At 40.9% G+C, this 26,198-nt stretch overlaps 1 protein-coding gene across 6 annotated transcripts in view; it reads left to right on the top strand.

Moving 5' to 3' along the window:
- RABGAP1L (RAB GTPase activating protein 1 like) overlaps positions 1-26,198 on the top strand; it is a 234,381-nt gene that overhangs the window by 33,626 nt on the left and 174,557 nt on the right. For 5 of the 6 annotated variants that reach the window (XM_029964004.1, XM_029964006.1, XM_029964005.1 and 2 more), the window contains 3 exons: positions 4,165-4,309; positions 17,858-17,960; positions 22,210-22,360. In XM_029964004.1, the coding sequence (XP_029819864.1) occupies positions 4,165-4,309; positions 17,858-17,960; positions 22,210-22,360 (399 nt within the window). The remainder of the gene's footprint in view (positions 1-4,164; positions 4,310-17,857; positions 17,961-22,209; positions 22,361-26,198) is intronic. The other variant, XM_029964008.1, reaches the window with a different exon arrangement.

Raw genomic sequence — 26,198 nt, 5'->3', positions numbered from 1 at the left:
TGAAAGTCAGTGTGGTTTCAGAGCCAACAGGAGCACCACAGACATGGTATTTGTCCTCAGACAACTGCAAGAGAAATGTAGGGAACAGAACAAAGGTCTCTATGTAACCTTTGTCGACCTCACCAAGGCTTTTGATACTGTGAGCAGAAAAGGTCTGTGGCAGATTTTGGAACATTTAGGATGTCCCCCCAAGTTCCTTAAAATGATCATCTCACTCCACGAAGATCAACACGGTCAAGTCAGATATGGCAATGCACTTTCTGAGCCCTTTTTAATTAAGAATGGTGTGAAACAAGGCTGCGTTCTCGCTCCTACCCTATTCACAGTCTTCTTTAGCATGATGCTCCAAAGGGCCACGGCAGGCCTCGATGATCAGGACGGTATCTACATTCGATATCGTACTGATGGAAGCCTTTTCAACCTAAGGCAGCTGAAGGCCCACACCAAGACCTTAAACCATCTTGTCCAGGAGCTGCTTTATGCTGATGACGCCGCCCTTGTCGCCCACACAGAAGCAGCTCTGCAGTGTTTAACATCCTGCTTTGCAGATGCTGCTGAGCTCTTTGGGCTGGAAGTCAGCTTAAAGAAGACAGAGGTTCTCCATCAACCTTCACCTCAGGAAGTCCCCCTTCATCCCCATATCACCATTGGCCAATCAGAACTCAAATCAATCCAGCAGTTTAATTACCTAGGGAGCCTCATCTCCTCGGGTGGTAAGATTGACGGAGAGATAGACAACAGGTTAGCAAAGGCATACAATGCTTTTGGAAAACTCCATAAAAGAGTATGGCGTAATAAACACTTGAAGAAAAGTACCAAGATCAGTGTTTACAGAGCCATAGTGCTGTCTACTCTCTTATATGGATCCGAATCATGGGTCATCCACCGCCACCACCTGCGACTCCTGGAACGCTTCCATCAACGCTGTCTTCGAACAATCTTAAACATCCACTGGTCAGATTATGTGACCAACACATCTGTTCTAGAACAAGCAGCAGTCACAAGTATAGAAGCCATGTTGCTGAGAACACAGCTGTGCTGGGCAGGGCACGTCTCCAGGATGAAGGACCAACCACCCCCTCCCTAAGATCCTGCTTTATGGTGAACTTGCCACTGGCTGTCGCAAGAGAGGAGCCCCGAGGAAAAGATACAAGGACTCCCTGAAACAACATCTCAGCCTTGGCCATACTGATCACCATAACTGGTCTACTCTGGCCTCCAATCGGGAGGCCTGGAGACACACCATCTATAACGCAGCTGTCTCCTTCGAGAACACACGCAGGATCACTCTCGAGGAGAAAAGGCAACGCAGAAAGAACAATCGGATATGTCTGTCTTGTATTGGCCTCATAAGTCACCAATGTGTATGCAACAAATGTGTATAGAGCCTTCCCAAATCTTCGTTCGCAAAGCCCAGCCATGATGATGATGATGATGATGTAAAATCAAAGAGCTACTGACATTCACAATGTGAAGGTAGGTGGCTGTAAGAATTTAACCCGTTGAAGGCAAAGGAATCTATTGCAGAAGTTGAAAAGAGCCAGGCTGTTAAGATTGCAGCTAAAGTCTGTTCTGTTTTTGGCCTTGGCTGAGGTGCATACAGGGGGTATGTGTGCCCAGGATCACTGCAGGATGATTTGTATCCTCCTGCAGCCTCTGTTGACTTTCTTTCTGCAAACACTTATGTTTTGGTATTGGCTCAAAAAGTGAAGGGCAGAGGCCGGCTGTACTGTGTGCACTGGAATAGTGGTCCATCATCTTGACTAATGAAACCAAAGAGCAGTGATTTAATTTTACTGAGCCTAATGGGAGCATTGGTGTTGTCGTGTTTTTGTGGGGCACACGACAAAAACAAGCTCTGTTGATATTCCGTGGGGAAAGTGCTGCTGTGTTTAACACTTAGCAAGTAAATAAATCTCATGCAGTGCTGTTTCTGTATTTCTTCTAGAGATTAGCATAGCAACTTAGAATTTAGAAAATCTGAGAAAACCAACTGTTACATGCAAATGAGAATATCTGCATTTTGAAATTAAATACATTTGAAAATATTCCATTCTCAGCTGTTTGATACTTATCTCTAATCAGTTCAGCTTGCCTTTGAAATCACTTGCAACTGTACCGGTTTTAGTTGGGTAATATGGATGCTTTCTTTTTCTCACCTCTTATACTGTGGCAAACACACACGTGCCTCCCTTCCCTGAAGAAACACATGTATTTCTTCCTGCTGCAAAATCCAGAGGAGCTGTTCTGCAGATCTCTGGGAAAGGAATATTTTTAGTTCTAGGAATCTTTCTCCAGGATTAGGTCCTGATTGTGGATGACAGGATCTCTCTGGGTGACTTGTAGCAAATCTTTATTTCTCCAGTTAGCAGCTGAACAGTTTGCATTGCAGTAGCTGTTCCTGCCCATACCTCTGAAAGGTACTGTGCCTCAGGACACTCTTACTTTTTGGGAAATAGCTTTGCGGAAGGATTCAGACAGATTTAGTAGTCTGAACCAAGCTTGGTGAGGTGCAGTCAGATAAGAAAACTGACAGGTTGATGTGTAATTTAGGATTGTTCTTTGTTTCTATCTGTCTTACTGTGCTGCTCATGCACATTTTCATCGTTAGGACATGATCCTTGTAAGGGTGGGTTCCTCTAGATAACAAATTTGTGCTTCAGAGAAAACCAGTAACCAAATTACGTACATTTTATACAGATGGGTCTTGCAGTTGACTAGAACATGTGCAAGGAGCTGGAGACATGTAATCCTTGTAACACAGAGCAAAGCCCACAGTGCCTCATGCCTTACTCCCTCAGAAATAAAAGCTGTAGATAGCGATGGTTAATAATGTTTGGGGCATCAATACTTGATTGATTTAACCAAGTACTTTGTAATTACTTGATAATGGTGTTCTGCGACCATACAGGGATAATGGCTCTAAGATCATCCTGCTAAATGTTACAAAACCAGGGTATTTGTGCCTAAACCCCAAAGTTCATTAAACTCACTTTGTGAGTTCAGTCAGCAAAACTGGCTGATAATTGGAGCCTTTCATTGAAGGAAGCAGAACTGAACGACGAACATACGAACATACCGTAAGAAAGCTTTCTCAGTATCAAGTAGTTTATATTTGTGGGTCCAAGCAGTCCCTGTTTAAGCTGCTCATCTGCATAATTTCACCAGCTTGTTGAAATTGCAGTTCATGAGTATGTCGCTGCAGGTATTTTGAAGTCTTTCAACTTCATCCTAACTTTGTTTTTTTTTTTAAACAAATTGAATGTTCTCTACCTTAGACTGTGTTGTTTTTTATGGTTAATTTGATGTTTTTAATATGTTCCAAAAATTACCTTATTTTAACTGATTAGGCAAGATGCACAAAGAACAAAATAGTACATTTTGGGCTGGTTCATTTAATACCATCATTAGTTTGCAGTTCTGTACAATTCTCTACAAGTATATTAATCACTGCATGTCACTGAAAAATAACTGTGTTCAGAATTGTAACTCAGAGGAGAAACTAATGCTCCTTTTATTTTAAAACTTGCAACTGCTGAAGTATATTTAACTAACTTTCATAAGAAAGTTGTAGAATCAAAGAAGGGATTGGGTTGGAAGGGACCTTCAAGATCATTTAGTTCCAACCCCCCCTGTTTTGGGGTTCCATGACATTTCCCCATAGGAAGGAGTATATTTCAAATTATGGTCCATGGAAGAAAGATGAGTTATTCTGATTTTTAGTAAATAAAGCACTAAAAGGAGCTTTTTACAATTTACAGCTTTGTTTCTTCTTTAGTCTTGTCTTTACAATTAATTTTTCCCCCCTCAGGCATTCAGCTCCTGTTTCAGTTATTCCAGTATTTTTCCTGTTTGTTCTCCCCTCTTCTTTAGCTGAGATTTCTCTTTGACCTCAACTCATTATAGCTACTGAAATTGGAAAGCTTTTTTTATCATCGTTCTGAACAACACTGAAAATGGTTGTTAAGAGGCAGCTTTGGAAATAATGCGGTGTTATTTATATTTTCTACCTGTAAAGCTGAGAGAAACAGAAGTGTCAGATATTGCCATCTACTTGTGCCAAGGCAAAGAAATCTGAGGGAGTCTTGCCCAAACTATTGCTTAGCCTTTGGCAGCCTTATTTTTCTAAGCGGGGACCTAATACATACCCGTACTCTGTTTCAGTCTGAAGGAAAAAACCACACAAGTGCTGGAGATGCGATTTATGAAGTTGTCAGTCTGCAAAGAGAATCTGCCAGAGAGGAAGAATTAGTCACCCCAACAAGTGGAGGAGGGCCTATGTCATCCCAGGAGGATGAGGCAGAAGAAGGTAAGGATAAACAAGCACTTACAGTTTCCATAAATAACACTGTTATATTTCTGCTGTTAATTTACTCATTTAATTCTTAATACAACTGCTTTGGACAAAAAGATCACCAGTAATTTTCTACTAGCAACGCTTCTTTAGGAATGACATTTTTACCAAGCCATTGTTTGGAGATGTTTCAGCAGCAGCAGCAGACAATGTGTCCATCTTTCTTGTGCCTCAAAATGTGGTACTGAGGCACTTGTGCTCTGCCAGCAGGGCAGAAAAGCTTTCCTAAAGGTATTTTTTTCTGATCAGAAACCATTTGCTTTGAATGTGCTCCTGAAGGAATTGGGCTTTGAAATGGCAGGCTTTAAATGCCTGTTTGTAGAGGAAAACCAAAAACATCCCAGGCAGACTCACATGGAGAGTTCCCCCATCCCCAAAATGTCTGCTTAGCACATGATTTGTTTTCCCTCACTTATATCCAAGGCTTGTAAAAACCATCTCCTGGTTCAGTTGCCTGCACCTCAAATTTTTCCTGCTGGTGGGATTTTTTGGGGGTGTTTTTTGGTTTTGTTTTGGGTTTTTGAAGGCCCTTGGCCTACTGTTGTCTCTTTGTACTGTGAGGGATAGTCCACAGCACTCAGAATAGGCTTTCTATGTGCCTTTTTTTGATCTGGATGTCTGACCTACCAGAAATTTTAGAGTTAGTTTTACAAAGTTATTCTTCAGATTTCTGGCACTGTTTTGTCAATACTATAAAAAGTCTGAGTACTGTGGAAAAATTCTTCCTTGGTTCTTAGTTATAGGTAAGTATTGGCCATGAGCTTGTGCACTAAGAGTCAGAACCCTGGCATTAGGAGAGGCAGGAGCACCCAGGTGTGGTTACCCTCTTCCACTTAACAAAGCAAGCCCCCCACGTATGCCAGGTGACACCAGGCTTGCAGAACCCACAGTCAGGTGCTCTTTGAACCCTCATCAGATTCCTGGGGTGGAGCGCAGTGGGCATGGACTGGCAGCGTTATTTCCTCCTTTGTATCAAGTACTACTTCTGAATAGTAAAAATACTGTTTTCTCCAAAGAAACTCTTCTGTTTAATTGGTATTTGGGATTGCCTTGATTCATAGCAAGAATTAGTTCAGATTTGCCCTTGGGGACTTGTGGATCAGTGCGGTGTAATTCAGCTGTGGGTGTTCTTTTCTGTGCTGGATGTGTGAGTTATTGAGCCAGGATGATTTCTGGGGCTTGTTTGATAGGGTAGAGTTTAAGTAATTATTTGAATACCTCTTTTTTAATATTGCTCTTATTGGGAAGAGTAAAACTGTTACAGAATGTGATGAATGCAGCACAATTAGGAATAACATGGATATTGTCCTCTTGGTACTGCTACAGAATTGCTTTATTTTATTACAGACAAAAAGTATTCCACTGGGGTATGAACCTAAGTTTAACTTTGGTTTAGCTCCCTAATGCTAGTTTCCATATTTTAAATGTAGATTATTTCCTAGGAGAAGACATTAAAAATACCACGATGTGCCTCTGTTCTCATGGAAACCGCATTTTGAGTTCTGTGCCAACAAGTCCTCTATCCTGGAGGATATGCAGGTTCAATGAGTCATTTGCAGTTGTTCTAAATAAATCTCTTCATTCTTTTCCTTTCTTTTTCTTTTCAGGGTACTAATTATGATGATGGAAAAAAACCCCTTGAGTTTACAATGTCTTATCTTAGCCTTGGAAGAAGGCTTTTTCTTTACTTTAGCGTTAAGCATGGTAGCTACCTGGCCATATAGGGTTTTTTTAACTTTGCTCCTTAATTTTTTTTTTTTTTTGCTTTTTCCTTATCCATATATCCTCCATGCCCACAGAATATTCCTTAGTTGATTTCAGAAGCACTGTTATTGCATTTCCCTTTGTGTTAGTACCCAATTCTTGTGTACTCTGCATGCACACAGCTTGCTGAGATGTCTTGTACCATGAGAATATGAATAAAGATGGTCATAAAAAAGAGGGCATTTTTAAAATATTCTTGTTTGTTTGTTTGCTTTAATGAAAGGCCAAACATGATTCCTACCAATAATGATTTAAAATAATCACTACACTAGTGTTAGGCCTAGTCCCTTTCCAATGTGGAGCCACAGTAGAAAACTGATACCATATACTCCCTAGATACCATTCCTAGCTTTTAATTTTTTTTCTAATTTTAGCTTGATTTTTTTCACATGAACAGCTATATAAAAAATGACCTTTGTAAAGATTGTGTGGTTGCTACTTAGAGATCTTTCAGGCCAACCACACTTTTGTTTTTTAACTATTAATGTTGTAATAGATATTTCTGGCAACCCAGTCATTTAAGGTTCCTTGCTTTGGAGGTAATAATTTTTAAAATATAATTAATATTAATGATATCTTGTCAAAACCTAGAATGTAAAGTACACTCCTTGATAAGAAGTTTTCTATTAAATTCCAAATATAATTTAAAAAAGATTAAAATATATAATGAGGAAATTCTTACACTTTCTGGAAAGGTTTCAAATAAAGTGGGTATAAGTATCAGCTCTTATTAATAAGCAGAGTTCACTATTAATATTTAATTTTGAGTAGAACCTTGTACCAAGGAGCAGAGCACAGTTAGTTGAGCTCCTCTTTGTCCTTTTTGGAGCATTAAGAAGTGAGAGCCCAGAAGGGATGGGGTGGATTGTGCATATTGAAAAAGGCAAAGCTCAGGGAGCATTTTATTGTGGTGTTCTGTGGCAGACTGAACTGCCTGGCTGCACCTGTGAGCCCCTCAGCATTGGGGAAAATAGCTTTCCAGCAGAAAGGAGGATGTAGTCCTAGGAATAAATAACCAAGGGAGGAAAGGGAAGAATAGGTTGACTGCTTTTAGCAGCAATGCTTGCTCAGACCATACGTGAAGTTTTGACTTTCCTTTGGCTCTAATATTTGAATTATTTATTTTTTTAACTATAATGTAACATTTCAGGAGATCACTAAATAATTCCATTCGAGTTTCTTCTGGAGTCTGGATAATGTTAGAAGGTTAAGGATCACTGTAAGCAGGACCAGTTCTGTTTAAAACCAGAAAATATTCTTTGAGCTGATTGTGACTGAGTTAAAGATACTTTGGCTGAAGTTTTCCGTGGTCCTGAGTGTCTGGTTATGAGCTCATGCTCCCATCTGTAAGTTGCCTGCAGAGTAAGCACTCACCCTAACCCTGAAACAGGTAATTCATGTAAAAGGTAGTCCGGGGAAAAGATAACTTGCCTACCAAAAAGAGGCTCCTGAAGGGTGCCTCTGGAACACTCCCGGGTGACCTCTAGGAATGCAGGACTGGTTCTGCTTGTGGTTTGTTTACCAAGAGAAGAAATAACAAATTTAAGAAGGTAAAACTTCTCTAAGAACAATAAGAAATGGATAGACAATAGAATAATGACCCAAAGAGGTATGGAAATTCAGTATGGAGGTGGTGGGATTTGGCATTGAAAACAGACGGAAAAGAACAGGGGAGTGTGAAAGTTGGAAGAAAGCTCTGAGTGTGATGTGTTGGCCTCACCCAGAGATGGTGTGTGTGGTGGGGAAGGAGTGGGCAATGCTCAGTGATCCGAGATGATCAGCCAGACTAAATCAGGATGCTGTGTCAAGGGCTGGGGGTGGCAGAGGCTGTTTTCAGGATTGAGGAAAGCAGAGGAGTAGAGAAGGTGATGCTTTAGGAGTCATAGAGAGTATTTAGTGATAAAATAGGGGTTATGATACGAACAAATGGGGATGACTGAGTGAGAAGAGTGACAGTAGTGGTGTCGAAATAGTCAACTCTGCATTTTTATCCAAATTAAAAATAACTTTATGTACTTCACAGGAACTGTTTATTACATTAATCCAATACAGAGTAAAGTCGGTGGGTCCTAAATGAGATCAGTTAGATCTGCCTTGGAGCCTTTTTGCTATGTCTATAAAAGTGAACTAAAACTTCACAAATCCTAAGTTCAAGAGGTTGTATTGCCAGTGGCCATCTCCAGACAAGAACCCTTTGCTCCAGTTCCATAACAGATGGTTTTAAAATACAGGCACTCCTAAGAATGGCATCCAAATGAATATTCCTGATGAGCCTGCTGTCATTTTATGGATTCTGCTGATCATTCTCTTGCACTGGATTATTTTCACACCTTAAAAGTTCACTTCTGTTATTAAAAATCGCAAAATAAATGCGCTCAATTGACTTCTGCAGCTGTTATTGTGCTGCCGGGGAGAATGTGATCCTTTCCTTAGTATATAAAAAAAAATGCTGAGTGCAGAAGACTTGATTTTTCAAAGCTGGTGGAAGTTGATAGTTACAGTTGTATTTAAATTTGTTCATGCAAGTATGACCTTTGTGTTAAAAGGCGAGTGTTTGAAATGTTTTGAATTTGAAGTGCTTCTGTGGGTTGCAGAAGTGTTTAATGAAATGGCAGGATTGTAAATGAAATGGAAAATTGGGGAATTTTAGCTCCATTTCCATTCCAGGCAGTGGAACACACTCAGGAAGTCATTGTGGCTTGTTCTGAGCTGGTTTATCCCCCTCTTCCTCCCCAGTGTCCCCTCCACACTCCTGCAGGTGTCCCTGGGAACACACCTGTGTGTACGGATTCTTGCCTTGATAAAATTTGTTCCTCATGCTGACTTGGGGAGGTTCAGGGCAAAACACAATTTCTTATTTCTGGCCTGCAGTCCATGAATGTTCCAGGGAAATCTGTTGATGCCTTTGGTTTAGTTTTGCTGAATGACAGAAAAAACTGTTTTCAAACAAAGGCAGTTTTCAGTTCCTTGGGTACATAGGTGAAATCTTTTCTTGGATTTCAAGCTTTTTCGTGACTTAAGTCACTTGATGAGCGTAAATTGGTGTTTGCATCTTGTCTGGAAGAAACTGCAGATTATCTTGAATGGTTTGGCTGCTTTATTCATTAGTGGTTGTCTTTTCCTTGTCTGCCTACAGACAGTATAAAAGTAATTTGGAAAAGGACTTGCAGTCCTGCTGCCTTATTAGGAATTTGAACTTCCTATTGCTAGAGGGTCCTCTCAGTTTTCAGTCATGAGCTCCATGGTTTGGCCTCAAGCTGCCACATTTCATGTAATTAAAAAAAGTTTTTGACCACTTTAAATAAAAGGTGATTAAAAAGACTTTTTTCAACCAGCAATTCCCCCTTACTTTTTACTAATAATAACCTCAAAATGAGATCCTTCTCTTTTCAGTTTTGATTGTCACCTTCCTGGTATTTTGTGAGTCTAAGTGCTTTATAATCCAAGTGTGTTGGATACTGCCTTGGCACTTGAAGTAAATGCCAGGCAACATATAATTTTCATGTGTTTGTAATGTTGGTATTTTTTTTTCCATTGGATTATATCAAAGATGGGAGTAAATACTAATCTACAAATTCATAAATTACCAGTGCAGTGCCTTAGGATTGTGACAGCACCTCAAATTTGATGTTCTTGCCTGTTCTGCAGATGGCCAGCTCTCAGATGGCACGGTACATGTGGAAGATGTTTGTGTTTACAGAAATACCTCCAGGTTGCAGCATTTACTTGGCTTTGTCATCTGTGTGGGAGCAAAACTACCGAGCTGAAGTGATCATTTTTCTCCACTTTTTTTTTTTTTATTCAGCTTTAAGCATTTGTACATCCAATTTAGGGACGTCACGGGGGCTCACTTGAGTGTGCACTCCACGAGGGGAGGATCAGCTCTGCTCTCAGGCTTGGATGGCCAGTTCAGGTTTATTTTTGGGACATTTTAAAATGATTCTAGTTTCATATGACAGTGATGTAGGGCCTGTGCTGAAACTCTTAAGACATAGAGCAAAGATAGGCTTTTAAAGATATATGAGGATATAAGACGGGAGTTTAATGCAGAATTTGTTGTAATAATAAGGAAAAGTTGTTTTGGCTGAGCACTGCACACAACTGGCAGGACGGTTACAAAGTACAAGTGTGGATCCTTTGGGAGATTTGTGAAAACCATTATTGTATGCAGAGAGGGAAAGGCGGAGATATCCAACCCTACCTTCTTCCAGTGTTTATCAAATACAGGGTTTGGGATCCAGATTTTGGGTTACATAGAGAAGCAATTAAATTTGCCTCCTGTTTGCAAGGTAATCAAAATTGCTGAGATTTGTCAGCATGAGCATTTGCTTGAATGATTGAGTGAAAAATGTGTATCTTATCATTCATAAAAAGGAATAAGAATCAAAATGCTGGTTTGCTTTTAGTGAAGAATTTCTGTATCTTTCCTTTCTGTTCTCTTTACGTGCACTTCAGTGGCTGCCAAATTAATTTCTCTTCAACTTATTACGTAACTAACATATAAGCAGAAGGTTCTTGTGAGCAGAATTCAATGCAAGTCGTCTTTGTTCACATTCAAAAATCTGTATTTTTCTGCTCCCAATTATTCTTCTTCCCTCTGAATTAGCAAATATACTGAGGATTGTAATTTCATAAATCTGTTATTTGGAAGGCATTTAAAAATCCATTTGTGTTCATCAAAATATTTAGTAATGCACTGAAAAGTTGGACCTCTCTGAAAATTTGCCTTATTTAATACCTTCATGACTTAAACTTTGTTTCACTCCTGTCCTTCCTGGCAAAATGATAGTTCATACTCTATAATTTCCTGCTACCTTATAAATGGAAACTTGCTTTTTTTTTTTGTGGCCTCTCTCACGATCCTCTTTTCTCTTGTATGTATGGAAAGATTTCATGTCAGTAATGCTCTATCTTGTGCCCTGATAATATGCTGCCAACTTCAGCTCCCCCTTCATTTTTGTTCTTCTCCTACATAAAAATCAAACTGTTCATATTTGAAGCATTCCCATTCTATTCCCACCTATCTTCATGACCTGATTTCCTTCTCTTTCAGGCTGCTCCAACTGTATTATTTTTCAGTTCCACCTACTCTTTATTTCACGTGTAACAACTTCTCAATTAAAACTCATTAGAAATCCCTTTTTCTTCTTCCCATTAGTGCTCAAATCCCACCTGTTCATTTTGAGCTGCTGTATTCATGCTTTTCTACTCATTTTAGGAGGTACTTTACTTATTTACTTATTTACTTATTTACCTTTATGCTTGAGCTCTCTGAAACAGCTTTGTAGTTTTTTATTTGCCTTTTTGTGAGCTGACAAGCGAGTTTGACTTCTAAGGTATTGCCATGCTTCAGGTGATCTAGAAGATTTCCTGATGGGGAACTGAATCCACTGGAAAAGCTGCTCTATGGTCTAAAATATGGATGAGGGGAGTATTGTCTAAAGGCAAATTTTTAAAATATGATGCAAAAAAAGGCCCATTAAAAAAACAACAAAAAACCCCTCTTTCACTGTAAAAACAGGAAGATTAAAAAATTCATATTTAATACCTCAATTTTTGTTGGTATGGGTAAGAGTTCTTCACCAGGATCCATTTCCTCAAGCCACAAATGGCAAATGCCAATAAACCAAGTTGATTACTTTTGTTCAAAAGGGTCTGTTAATCCCTCATCAGAGAGAGAGACTTGGGTGCTGCCTGACTTGACTCTGAGCTGGTTTCTCACAGTGATTTGTTACAGCCTTTGCCCAACTTATCAGTGCTGCTCCGAGTACTGGTGTTATCCTCTGAGGGTTCCCTGTGTTCCCTCTTTGATATCCTGCACAACAAAATAAGAGATGGGGAAGAACAGGCAGGGATTTTGTGTTTCTGTGTGTATGATTTTTTTTTTCCTGTAGGGTATTTGCTTATACCAGTTACTGTGTGTGTAATTCTTCTGGTTTGAACACTGGATGCCTCAGTATTTTGTTTGAACACCTCTCGTCATGAAAAAAAATATGGACCAGCTGGAGGAGAAAATGAGAGCAAGGAGGAAATGAGAGCAAGTCTGGAGAATGTGTCCTTTGAGGAAACAAGCAGAGTACTCTAGAAAAGAAGCAGTAAAGGCTAAGATCATCTTTTTGAAATTGAGATGTGCTAAAATTGTTTAGGAGGAAAAAAAAAAAGTGATTGGCATAAATTGCAGGTTAGAAAGAATTAAACTTGAGCTGGGAAATACAGTCCATAGAGTAAGAGTAATGAATTCCTTGGAATGAACTGAGAAAATTGTGTATATCCATAGACCGCCAATCTTCTGTTCAGTTAGATTCACTCTTCAGCCTGTCCTTGAATGTCCTTGCAGATTTTTGAGAGAGAGCACTTTTTACAGGTTGGTTTGTCTGTAGATGGGGCCCCCTGGTGCTCTAGTGGTTAGGATGTGGTGCTCTCACCGCTGCGGCCCGGGTTCGATTCCCGGTCAGGGAACCCCTCCGGGCAGATGGAGCTCGTCAGCCCTGTAAGGCCATCCATCTAAGAGAAGGTCACTAAACAAACCTACATCCTGAGGACCTCGCTGCCACTGTCTGAGCTTCGCTCGGCCCCGGCAGATGAACCTCAGGATTAAAGGGTGGGCTCAGTTCAGCGCACACTGTGTCTCACCTAAAAAATCCACTGCGCAGGCTCCAAGGGTAAAGACCTTTCCCAAATCTTCGTTCGCGAAGACTGGCCATACTATACTTGTCTGTAGATGTACTAAAAAACCAGACTACATGCAAAATCTGTTATCCAGGGGTCCTCTGCCAACCTGAGGGGTATCTGTGCAGGTTTCCATATCCATGTCATGCAACTGGCAAGTATCCAAAAGAAGAAAGGGCCAGAAGGAAGTTCTGGTTCAGTCTAACCTCAATCCATGGGACTGGTTATAGAGCAAATACTCCTGAAAGCATTTCACATGAATGTCCAACAGTGTCACTGGGAGCAGCCAGCATAGATTTATGAAGGACAAATCCTTGTCACAAGGTGACCAGTGCTGCGGGCAAGGGGCAGGCAGTGGGTGCTGCACACCTTGGGTTTAGCAAGGGCTCCAGTAGTGTCCCATAGTGTCCTTATCCTTACAGCAACAAGATAGGGACTGGACAAGTGGAAGATAATGTGGTTGAAAGGTTGGCTGGACTGCTGGGATGAAAGAATGAATTAATGGTGCAAAGTCTGGCTGGCAGCCAGCAAGCAGTGGTATCTGAGAGGGATCAGTGTTGGAACCAGGTTGGTGCTGTTAAGTGTCTGTCACCTGGGGGACAGGAGTGAACCCTCAGCAGAGTTGTGGACAACAGCAAACCGAGGAGAGTGCTCAGTGCTCCAGAGGGCGGGGCTCTGGAGCACACGGTGTACAGTGAGGGGTTGAGGGACCTGGGTTTGGTTCAGGCTAGAGAGGAAGATGCACAGAGAAGAATCTTACTCCTTTCTGCAGCTGCTATGTCAGAGGACTCAGTGAAGATGGAGCCAGACTCTTCTCAGAGGTGCCTGATAAGGCCTGAGGCAACAGGCACCAGACACAAGGTAGAACTGGGAAATTCTGGTTAGATAAAAGGACACTTCTGGTGTGTTGGTTGGTTTGTATTTAAACTATCAGCATGGTCAAGATTCTACCACCTCTTTGATGGTGTTCAAGACTACCTTGGTGTTATGGTTTAACCCCAGATGGCAACTCAGCCCTGCACAGCTGCTCGCTCTCCCTTCCTTGGTGACGTGGAGGAGAGAGTCAGAAGGGTAAAAGTGACAAAACTCATAGGCTGAGGTTGAGACAGTTCAGTAGGGAAAGCAAAAGTTGTGTGTGCAAACAAAGCAAGGAGTTCGCTCACCACTTACCCTGGGCAGGCAGGTGTTCAGCCATCTGCTGGAGAACAGGGCTCCATCATGTCTAACAGGGACTTTGGAAGACAAACCCCATCACTCCAAAGGTCCTCCCTTCCTCCTTTTTCCTCTGCTTTGCATTTTCAGCATGATGCCATGTGGTCTGGAACATCCCTTGTGCCAGTTGGGATCAGCTGTCCCGGCTATGTCCCCTCAGCCCTCAGGGCAGGATGAGGAGCAGCAAAGGCCCTGACTCTGTGTGAGCAACTGCTCAGCAGCAGCTGAAACATCCCAGTGTTATCAACACCGTTTCCAGCTCAAACCCAAAGCACAGCCCCAGAGCAGCCACTGTGAGGGCAATGAATGCCACTCCAGCCAAAGCCAGGATACCTCCCACTCTGGGCTCGGAGTGACTTGATCCAGCCAGAGCTTGGAGTAGATCGGACTGTCTGATCTCCAGAGGTCTTTTCCAACCCAAGGTGTTATTCCATGCTGATGCCATGCAGAGCCATGCTTGCTGTGGAAGTGCTCTGAAGAGGCTCTGAATTCAGGGAATTGGTTCATGAGCTGTGACATTTTTGTGGATTTTGTGAATCACGTTGCAATTCAAAGCAAACCAAAAACCTTCCAGGCTTGCTGTTCCCTGTGAGTGTTCTTAAAGGCAGTTTGTGTGTACACATATTTACAACCCCCAGGTTTGTTCCCTGGAGACATCTTCCATCCTCCTCTTGCTGTGATGAGGCCTGTTTTATTGCCCACATTTTTTGCCCAGCTGATGGCTCTGAGAGGTCAGGGCAAATACAGGAGGAAGGGAGAAGTACGAGGGCATTTAGAGGAAGGGATCTGTGGCATTCCCGGCAATATGAGGGTGGATTAAATCATGCTCTGGCTAATGCTGCTGGCTTATAGATGCTATGAAATGTGGAAAAAAAATATCAAAGTGCTCAGAGAAGAACATCTACACTTAATTATCCTTCCCATGACATCTTTTTTTTTCCTTATTTCATATTAAGTGCTTTCACAGGTTAGAATATGTAAATAGTCCTTAGAGTAGAAACCAAGTAGAGATTTTTGAAGCTGTTTATTCTGTCCCCTTCGCCCTGTTCTATTTTTCAGTTTGACATTAGCATCTTTTGAGAGGGAGCATATGGCATTTCTAATTAAGGCCTGTGATTTTCTGACATAGAACTGAATAATACATTGCAAACACTGCTAAGCCTTCCAGATGAAAGTATTTTCTGACTGAAGCACCGGAGTGTGTGTGCTGTGTAACACTGATCTCCTTAAGAACTTCGAAGAATTCTGCCCCAAATACCAGCGCAGAGAGAAATCAGGGGCTTTGTTGCTTTGGTCTGATGTCAGTGTTCCTTGGCAGGCTCAGGTTTGGATCCAGTAACAACTAATGTGCTCTGCTCCTCAAAGGAGCAGTGCACCTTCATTTTGAAACATTCTGACCCGCTGGGGGGCTTCAGTCATCTTTATCAGATTTTGTTCCAGACTACAGGGTTTGTGTTATTTTCACCAGTAACTCCTGTTAAGGTGTGCTGTAGTTCTGCAGGCTCTCCAAGGAAATTCCTGTCTCTTCTTTCAGAAGTTTGTGCCAAATTGTTTACCCTTTACCTTGAACGTGTTAAACTTTTCTGAAGTTGTGGTTTATGACAAATTCTGGGTGCGAGCCAGGTTTCTTGGGATTCTTTACATGTATCAGTACCTTGTATCTCTGAATGGCAAATGTGCTCAATCCAGAGAAGGTTTCATCATTTTTTTTTTCCTGGCTTCCATGTCCAGTAGAAGGGCTGCATTTATAATTTATCTCTTTGATCCAATTAGGCAAATCAGGAGAGGAGGGAATTAAGAAAATATAATGCACTTAGTTGTTTTAACTTAAAGGTGTTTTTAATTATTGTCAGGCCTGGGTGGTAAGTGAAGAGATTGGCCTTTACACTATTTTTTTGTAATTTTAAAATTAAAGGAAAGTTGAGTCTTTAAATATGTTTCTTCCCCTGGAACACAGTTGATTCCTTTGGTCACTTTTATAGTGATACCAAATTTTATTAAAATGATAAATTTAGATCTTCGTATTTCCATCTTTAGGTCTAGTGAATGCATGCAAAAGATTGGGAAACGTTAAAATCAAGTTTTCTGTAGATTTGTGACGTGGGTGGTTGGTTATTTTGTTGGGGTTATATTTAATTCTAATGGGGAAGTAGTTAAATGGAGGTTGGTCTTGTACTTTGGGTCCTGTGAAGCTGTACAAGCAGGTTCCAAGCTAAAGGCTTTCACTAATTTAATATTCATTTTAAAATACGGGGATTTCTGCTGTGCTTCTCTCTTAGGGCAGGGTTTTTGCTGTTAATTGTCCTTGAAATGCAGTGTATGCTTTGTCCTCACAACTCGCTGTCAGATTCAAGCACTGATGATATTTTATTAATGACTTGTATTTGACAATTGTAAAGAACATAAATTAGAAATGTGTCACTGAAGTGAGAATGACAAGGATGAAGAGTTAACAGGATAATTGCACAAGGACTAAAGATCCTCCTCTACCTGAACTATTGCTGTTGCCTGCATAAAGCTGGGGGTGAAGTGTTTAATGTACCTGAGGAATACAAGATATTAGGTCAGCACCCAGATGTGACGGAGCTGTGTTGAGGAGAGTATCTGAGGGATATGATGAGCAGATGTAGCTTTGGTTTTTCTTTTTTTTTTTTGTTTGTTTTATTTTAGCTTCTTGAGACAGGTCAGCTCATAGGAAAGAGCAACCTTGGAGCCCTCTGACATCTAAACTGTCCATGGCTTCAGCAGCCTCTGAGGGGAACTGTGGCTGCCCCATCCCTGGAAGTGTCCAAGGCCAGGTTGGACGGGTCTTGGAGCAACCTGGGCTAGTGGGAGGTGTCCCTGCCCATGGCAGGGGGTGGCACTGGATGAGCTTTAAGGTTCCTTCCAACCCAAACCAATCTGGGATTTTGTGAGGCTGCTGCTGTCTCTTTTTGGATTGTTTTTCCCACTAAGGACACCGAGAGCTGGAGCCCTATCAGTGTGTGGTGTTGTTGAAATTGCACTTGTGTAACTTTGAGCAATATTTTACTCAGATTAAAGTGGAAAAAGTCCAAGTAACGGCAAGCCTACGTTCATGTGAGGAGCTGCCCTGTAGGGTTAGACTCTCCAGCCAACTGTGGGCAGCTGCACAGGCCCACAAGACACTGGGAAGTGGGATAAGTTCTGGGACTGGGTGGTTATTTGAGCACACTGTCCCAGGCTCACATTATCCCTTCTGGGGTTAGTCGTGTAATAGCCTCTATCCCTCCCTAAGTGTTTCGTTCTTAATAATTATGAGGTTTCATTTTAAGCATTCGTTTCTGTTCCATGCACTACAACCTTTAATGTCACACTGTTGTTCTCTCTGCCCATCCAGGAACTTATTTCAGGTAAAAATAATGATTTTGGGGCTCTGAGGGGGCTTCATGACCTCAGGTACCACAGGAGAGCCAAAGGGATGTGGTGTAACCAAGTAGCATTATCTGCTATGCTTTAAGAGAGACTTCTCTTCGTGGGAGGTCTGAAGTGGGTGGATGTGACTTTCAGATAACACTACATTGTGAAATGTCATTAAATGGAGAGGTGACAGCCTTGAATCTTTCCTTGCATAATGCTTTTTTAGGTCCCAGCTCTTTCTCCTGTAACAGTGCTACAAATTATTCCCTAGTCCTGTTCTTTTAAACTTTATGCTAACTTCATTAATACACTTGTTTTGTAAAGTCTACTAAATATTCTTTATGGTTCCACTAGTATTTTTGATGTCTTTTTGTGGTTTTAAAACTGATACATGAGAAAAAAAAGTTGTCTGAGACCTAGTGTCTGTGCTTTTGGTGAACGTGTGCATGCTTTTGTTTTCTTGTATTTTTTCTTTTTTTGTTTTTGCAGAGAGTGATAATGAACTCTCCAGTGGCACCGGTGATGTGTCAAAGGATTGTCCTGAGAAGATTTTGTATTCCTGGGGAGAGTTACTGGGGAGATGGTAATGCTTAATTCCTTACATTTAGATTTTAAATATTAACCTTTTCTTTGTTTCATGAGTCTGTATGCAGGAGGTGTGAAATTCTTCAGCTTACGTAGTTTAAAAACTTAAATACAAAACACATTGACGTATGTTTTTTAAACCTAGTTTAAATAACTTGCAGTTCTTTGACAAATCTCTCCCACAGCATCTACCAGAGTCTGTTTTAGTTCGGTGTTTGAGTGTGTCTGTGTGTGCTCACACAGATGTGGGACTTCACAGGCAAAACTTTGTGGTCACTGTCCTTGGGGCTGGGAGTTAAACCCCCGTGAAACTCAGAGCCAGGAGAGGACAGGCAGAGCAGTCAGTATGTCCTGTCTAAGCCATTTGTGCCAACTGGTGTACATTTCATTTGTTTAGAAGCAATCTCTCTTTATTTATTTTTTTTAACATGCTATATGTAAGCATTTGAAAAAGAATTCTAGAAAGCCTGTGAATCCTCACTGAAACTGCTTCTGTTGGTGAGTAAAACGAAGACTATCTGTAAGCCCAGAGTATGTTCTCAACAGTGTTATTTCTGTGGTTTAATTAAGTGCTTCAGTAGCAGCAGACACTGTGCCAAAAGAGGAACAAGTCTGTGTGTTTGCTGCCTCTGAGAGACCTTGGACTATTAGCAAGTGCCAGAACCACTTATTTGGTTTTCCCTTTGTAAGTAATAGTTCCTGCTGCTGGAGACAAAAATAATCAGAGGCCCTTAATCTGGAATTGGCAGTTTTCCTTTTCCTAACTCCAAACAGGGAGCTGAGAAGTGCTTTAAGGATTTATTTGGGCAAATTCTCCCTTTATTTGACACTTTGTAGCTTTGGAGCAACACTACTTCTTACAGACTTCATCTGTAATGGAGATCTCATGCAAAGTTTCTGGACGAGACATCATCTGTAAAAATCCAGAGGTGGGCACTGAAGCTGTTTAGACCTTTCCAAAGCCTCTTCTAAGGGACATCCCCATGGCATTTCCACTGGAAGATGCTACCTTTAGTTTTATTCCTTTTTTTAACTCATTTATCAGGTGATTGTTTTTGTTTTAACTTTTGCCTTTGAGAAATCCCTGGGCTCCTGTGGCTCAACATGCTGAAGTAAAGGAACACCCCAGCTCATTCTCTGAAGTTTCACATAACCAATGATTCCCTCTGGTTACTCAAGTATTCTTATGAGTGAGACAAAACATTTAATACTTGGAGTAAACTGTTTTGAACTCCTAACATAACTTACACATTTAGTAGCTGAAACACCTTAGTTAAAATTAATTAAGAAAGGGGTGAGAAATGGGACATCCCAGACAGCTGGAAGACCAGCAGTAGCAAACTTATCTTTAGTAGTGTCTCAAGCAATATTACCTCCTGAGAGAAATTCAAGTCTTTAAACTACTTGAATTCTTAAACAGCCTTATGTTACATTTTAAGAACAAAACTAAGAAAGAGTAACAGATGAAAAATGTTAACTATTTGAAAACTAAAAATAGATTGAAATCAAATCTAGTGTGTTGAAAACTGCAGCATATGTTAGTGGAAGATCTGTGCACTTGTAAAAAAAGTAAATAAACAAAAATTAACATTTGCGCTTGGGGAACTGTTTTATTTGTCTCTTAGGTGAAAACTTGCATTTTAATTGCTTCTTGTCATTTTCTTAAAATGTCACTGTAACCTATTGGACTCAGAAGAAACATTGCTCCAAGAGTCTCCTTCAAGCATATAAACAGGAATAAAAATAAGATAATTTACAAAAAAATAGAATTAACAGTTGGAAAGTAATGGTATATCTATTTATTTTATTGTGTCTTTGAGTTCTGTGCAAGAGAACTGCAGCACTTTGTAGCAAATTAAAGATGTTACACCTACGAACGACCCATTTTTCCCACATGCTAAAGGATAAGGCCAGAGTAAGGCAAGCTTTTATTTTATGCCCATTTCTGTTGTTCTGAGCAAGGATTGGGGATGCTCAGGCTGTTCCCCAACGAGCTGTTCAGAAGCCAGGAAGTTGGCTGTGGAAGTTAAGAGTTGTGTGTGTGGCAGGGACTCATGTTGCTAAAGTATTACCTCTGCCACAGGACTGCCTAAATTATAGGACAGGGCCGGGAAAGTCTGGTTGTTTAATTTGCAGCTGGGAATATGTTCAGAATGGTGTTCCAGCACAGAATGTGCGTCTTTTCTTAGTTGTTACCATAAGCCATTTGTATTGTTTCCTTGGTGCTGCTGAAAATGTCCCTGTTTTGTTTCTGTGGGAATGTCCCTTTTTAGCTGTCCATTTTATTTTATCAGCTTGCCCACTCCTCAGAGGAGCTCTTTGGTGTTTCTCACATAGCATAGGACCAGATCCATCCACAACTTGAGCTTTAACTTTCCGATATGTTTGTTATTTATTTGTATCTGAATGTGCATTTCATAATTCTGTAACTGCTTAGTGTGTCTAGTCATAGAATCACAGAATGATTTGGGTTGGAAGGAACCTTAAAACTCATCTCATTCCCTCCTGCCATGGGCAGGGACACCTTCCACTAGCCCAGGTTGCTCCAAGCCCCGTCCAACCTGGCCTTGGACACTTCCAGGGATGGGGCAGCCACAGCTTCTCTGGGCAACCTGTGCCAGGGCCTCCCCACCCTCACAGGGAGGAATTTCTTTTTAATATCCATCTAACCCTGCCCTCTGGCAGTTCAAAGCCATTCCCCCGTGTCCTGTCACTATCTGCCCATACAAAGTTTCTCCCCTCCTTTTTATGAGCCCCTTTAAGGTACTGAAAGGCCACACTGAGGTCTTCTTGGAGCCTTCTCTTCTCCAGGCTGAACTCCCCCAGCTCTCCCAACCTGTCTCCACAGCAGAGGAGCTCCAGATTTGGAGCATTTTCTTGACCTTCTCTGGACCCACTCAAGTCCTTTATGCCAAGTTCTTAGTCCTTTTAACGTTTTTGTGAATAATGCTTTTTCTTTCTTACCTTTTTCTCATCACAAGACCATTAGGCTCATGTGACTGTCTGCAAAATGGGCTGAAAAAGAGAAAAGACACTACTTGGGTTTTAATTTAGCTGAGTGATAAAGTTTGAAATTACTTGTGTTGCACTGTGCATTTAAAAATAATTATCGTGTTTAAAAGAATAAGGATGTTACATAATCACACTCTTTAATTCTCAGGTTATTTGGAAAAATGGGGATATCATTGTCAAAGTGTAGGAAAAAGAAATTTGTTTAGAACACCTTTGAAATTAAACAGCAGTGGTAAACTGTTAAGGTCTTAATGAACTGTTTCATAGAACGAGTACTCTAAACATTTACTGAAAATCCAGGGTCAAATTGCAGGTTATTTAATTAATCACAGCTTGCTGGCATTTGGCTGAACAGCCACTCTCACTATTCTCCTACCAGGAGAGTTGGAAAACACAATAATGGTCAAAACACTGAGAGAGCAAAGCACTTCGTACAGTAGAAAGAGCAAGGAATCAACTGGGGCAGTTTTCCTGCTGCAGTGCTCTGGAAATTGCCATCCTGAGTCCAAGGGAGCTTCAACCCAGATCAGCAAACACTCTTATCTCAAAAATGGGTTTGAAACATCTGTGACTGAAAGCTCTACAATATTGTGCATGTGCACTGAGTTTTGTATTCCTACATTTCTTGGGGTGTGTGCAACCAAATAGTGAAGGACCAGCTCAGATCAACAGGCAAATTTATTTGGAATACTAAGGTTTACCAAGTGCAAGTATTACTGCTTTGTGGGACTTGAAATATACTCCTGGCATGAACTGTGGAACTGGAACTTCATGGTAGTGCTCTTAAAATTGGCTTCTATTTGTTTTCCAAAATTTATTTCTCTGTATCGTTTGTTTTTAATTTCTTTTTCCTAACCTAAGCTAAAACGTATATGTTGAACAAATATTTGAATTGAATTGTCTGCACAGATGGCACAGTTTTCTCTTTCAACTCATATTGTTCTTTGTTAGCCAGTTGAGTTCAATTTCTACAGTTGCCTATTGTTAATTTTCACCTAAAGAATTTGAATATCACTACATTTTGCCACTGGTTCTTACCGTCAATCCTTGCAGAATTTTTGCTTTCCATCTGACAAATACTAATTAGTGTAACCACTGGCAGGAAAGTTTGTGTTGCCAGTTGCTGACTGCTTTTCAGAGTAATGCTGGCAAGTTTAAAAACTGTTAATGTTTTTAATCCTCGTTTCGACTCCTGCGGTTGAAGTTTAACAGGCAAACGGTCCTCTGTGTTTCAGGCACAATAACCTTGTCGTGAGACCCAACGGATTGTCCACCCTGGTGAAGAGTGGGGTTCCAGAGGCACTGAGGGCAGAGATCTGGCAGCTGCTGGCAGGATGCCATGACAACCAGGCAATGCTGGACAAATACAGATTGCTCATCACAATGGTAAGGGGTTTATTACTTGGGATTTTTCCTTCTTTTGTTCTTTTTTCTTTCCTTTGGTTCAGCTGAATTCTGCTGGGCAGCAGTTTTTATTCAGTGGTGGAGCAGCAGGAGAGCGAAACAGTTGGACTTGTTTTGAGCAACTGAAATTGTGATGAGGTGACTTTACCTCCTGCTGAGGGTACCTGCTGAATGGCATTAACAATAGAAATTGCTGACCTATATCTGTAGTAATGCTTGACATTTAGCTTTCTGTTCTCTTGCTGTGATGATAATAAGAACATCAGCTTGTTGTTCAGGTGTTTGCTTGTGGCTTTTTTATAGGCTCACATCCATCACTTTGGTTTTTCAACAGTTTGTTCTCTGTATGGCTTTAATGTATGGGTTTTAAATAAAAAAAAGAACACAAAGAAAGCCAAACAAAATGTCACAAAGTTAGGTATTTCTTGTTTTGTTGTTTATTTTAGAAAAGAATGTTAAAAAACATGTTTACCTAGCAGGAAACCAGTCCCCTTGCTGTATGGGTGATTTGAGAGGAGAATCCTTTTGGGAATCTATTGCTGTTCGGTGTCCTAATGTCATCAGTGCAGTGAATAAACACTGTAAAAAGTTGTCTGCAGAGCTGTTTGGTCTGCTCAGAGCTGGGATGGCAGGAGGGAGAACCACTGTGTTCATGAGCTCTGAGCAGTGGCAGGAGGTGAACTCGGCACTGGGGGCTCTGAAGCTCTGATACTGCAGAGCAGTTGTGGCTCTTGAGAAGAGCATCACTCTCAAAAGTGCTTGGAGTGGCAGAAAGGCTGGGGATCATTTTAATGTTGCTCAGAGATTCATTATCTAGGTTATGAATCATCTGTCCATGCAGAAATTCCAGGGTAGATGTTGTTAGTAAAACTTTCCTCTCATAACGTTGTAACTTTTTGCTACTTGTCCTTTTAATTTGACCCACCCACTCTGGGAAGTTTAGAAGCGTCCCCAGAGTGAGAGTTGTCCTCCTGCTGGCTTCTTTTCCTTTTTCCAACAAGGAAGGATGTTTTGATAGTGTAAATTTTTCATTTTGACATTGTAGCTGGGTTATATTTTCCTTAGAAACCATTCACAGGACATCTGTCAGCTGTACGTTGCATCAAAGCCACCTCCATTATTTTGCTCCTGCTTTCCAAAAGTGGGGAAGGTGTTTGTTTTACGGCGGAGGAGGGAGTGGAGAACTTCTAAAATGCGAGGTTTATTTTGATGCTGGGGCCTTATGCCTTCAAAATACCTTGTTACAGTTGGCTTTTTCACTACAGAAATCTTGCAGTGACATGTATTTTGGAAGGTATTTTGTACAGTATTTAATATGAAATATGATGCTGTTAGAGATTGGAAATTTAAATCCTATTCTGAACTGAAGCATTTATGCAAGCAAGTTTTTTTTTCTGAAGTTGCTTTTCTCCTGAAATCACCAAATTTCTTCTATAGTCTGAGTGTCTAAACTGCTGGTGATCCTATCCTTTGGCAGGAGAGGATTCGTGGAAAGGAAGGAAGAGGAGAGAACCTATGCAAAAGCAAAGTTAGGGCCCATCTTTGGGAAGAATTAATATGGGGTACTCCAGAAAAGAATGGTCAGCTAATTTTTTATAATGAATTATTACCTGATATTTATGGCTGTGAGCAGAACTCCTCAGTTTCATGTTGGTGTATTGATAATGTGAATTAAGCAGACAGAGCAGTAGTACATATATTTTAGTAGTATATACTAAATAGTGGTATATACTATTGAAAACTTTGTTGTAGTGTTACCTTATGTGTGTTAATAGTAACATGCACGTTAAACTTTGGAGGGAAATGTGGTAAAAACTGTGGCTTTGCTACAGTGTTGCTGATTAACTCCTGGTGAAGCTGTGCTTGCTGCTGAGGGTTGTATTGTTAGCGGGCCAGAAACATGTGCGTTGTGATGCACAGAGTGACAGCAGACTCTCAGCATTTGAATTTAGTTGAGAGACCACAATACAGACACATCTGCTGTTGTATCCAGCTGTGTGCAGCAGTGCTGTGTTGGATTGGGCAGCTGTAATTCCCACCACCTGACACATCTGGCTGTGTGTTTTTACCATTCAAACCCATCCCTATGCAGGGCTCTGGAATCTGCTGCAGTGGTTTTCAGCCAGAGGAGCGCTTTGTTCGGTGTGTTCTGTAGGAGAAAGTAATTTGGGGCCTGCTTTAGAGTTCCATTTAAGCACAGAAAGCAAAATAAAATGTCTCATTTAGAAAAATCAATGCTGCACTTATTTTCTCCAGAGGACCTCCACATGCTGTAGTCTTGCTCACTGGAGGTCCGTGCTCTGTCAGGAATGATCCAGTGGGCTGTGTTTCCTTTTTCATATCACAGCATTCACAGACATAGCGGATGTATTTCCCATCTGTGGGTAAGTTTGGAGGTCCAAGAGGGAAGGGAGAAAGAAGTACTCCTGCTCTCACAAACACTGTTGTGCAGACGAGCACTATCCTTGCACTGTCTCGGGTCTCCTGCTGAATTCCAGCTTGATGATTACCGGGAGCCACTCAGGAATTTTGACTGGAACACAGTAGTAGGCCCTGCATGCAATTTGAGAGAGTAGGAGTTGTGATTTGGCAGCTGCCTCGTTTGTGACATATATGAAATCTGTTCTGTGTGACAATCAAAATGTGCCTGAGTTCCCTCCCTGGCATATGTGCCATGGGCTCGTCACCCCGCTGCACGTGGCACAGGATGGAAGGGGAAAACAAAGTACACAGCAGGAGAGAGAAATGTGTGGTTTATTTGTTTATTTAAAGGAAAAGAAAAGCAGAGTGAGAAAAATCTGCTTATGGTAACCCGGGGTAGTACTGGCAGGGTTCTAAAACATATCATCTCTTCATGGAAGGTTTTCAGTTTGTAACCTGATTTCCATGAAGGAATGAACAGTGTGTATAAAGTTCATCTAACAATATATATAGATTAGTTTTAAATAATGCTACTCTGGTTTAAGAAAACAAAGCTTGTTTTAAATTTATTTTTATTTTCTAAAGTGACATCAGAAACTAATCCTGCTGTCAGGTAAAGTAGATGTTGGTAGTATTGTACTTAAAGTATTGTGCTTAAAAACAATGGAAGTCTGGACAGGGATGTGAATGCCCATTTTTGAGCTGGGTGGTGACATTGAGTCGAAGGTCTTCAAGAGACTCAATGGCTGTCCTTACAAATGACTTGTAAGAGAACCAAAAATAAGATTATTTGTGTGCTGCCATAATTTCCTTTGGCAATATGAGCATGTGCCCGGAACAGTTAGAGATAATAACTAATTAAAGGGTCAGGCTTCAGAAGAGTTGGCCAAAAAATAGCTTTGTCTGCTGACTGTATAATGGTGTTTTGTGTCTGGGCCAATAACATTTCAAGCCACTCCACAGAAGAGTGAAAATCCTAAGAATTCTTCCAAGGTCTGAAGCAAATATGAGAGTCATTGATTTGGGGATTAAATATTGCCATATCATGAAAATAATTGATCTCAGTAATTTAGCAATTTGAAAATGGCTCTAATGAGGGGTATCACTACTCCAGGGGTCTGATTCTCATCCAGTAGGGACCAGTTATAGGAAAGGATGTTCCATTGCTGCAGAAGATGGAGCAAATGGGTTGTGTTTGGGGCTGGATGAAATTAAATCAATCTAGAGCTAATAGATGTAGTTTATCTTCTCAGTTTGGACCAACATTATTGTTTCTGACTCCTGTAAGACAAGTACTCCCATTATAAACCAAAAAGAAAAAAAAAAACCACCAGAAGTTAAGATTTCAGGTTTCTGGAATTGTTTCTTGTCCAAAATTAAAAATTAGAGATGGGGTAGC

The sequence above is a fragment of the Manacus vitellinus genome, unplaced genomic scaffold (assembly GCF_001715985.3).
Source record: "Manacus vitellinus isolate BGI_N305 unplaced genomic scaffold, ASM171598v3 scaffold_68_pilon, whole genome shotgun sequence".
Lineage (NCBI taxonomy): Eukaryota > Metazoa > Chordata > Aves > Passeriformes > Pipridae > Manacus > Manacus vitellinus.
Note: the sequence above shows the minus strand (reverse complement) of the source record. Positions and strands in the feature narration are given on the sequence as shown.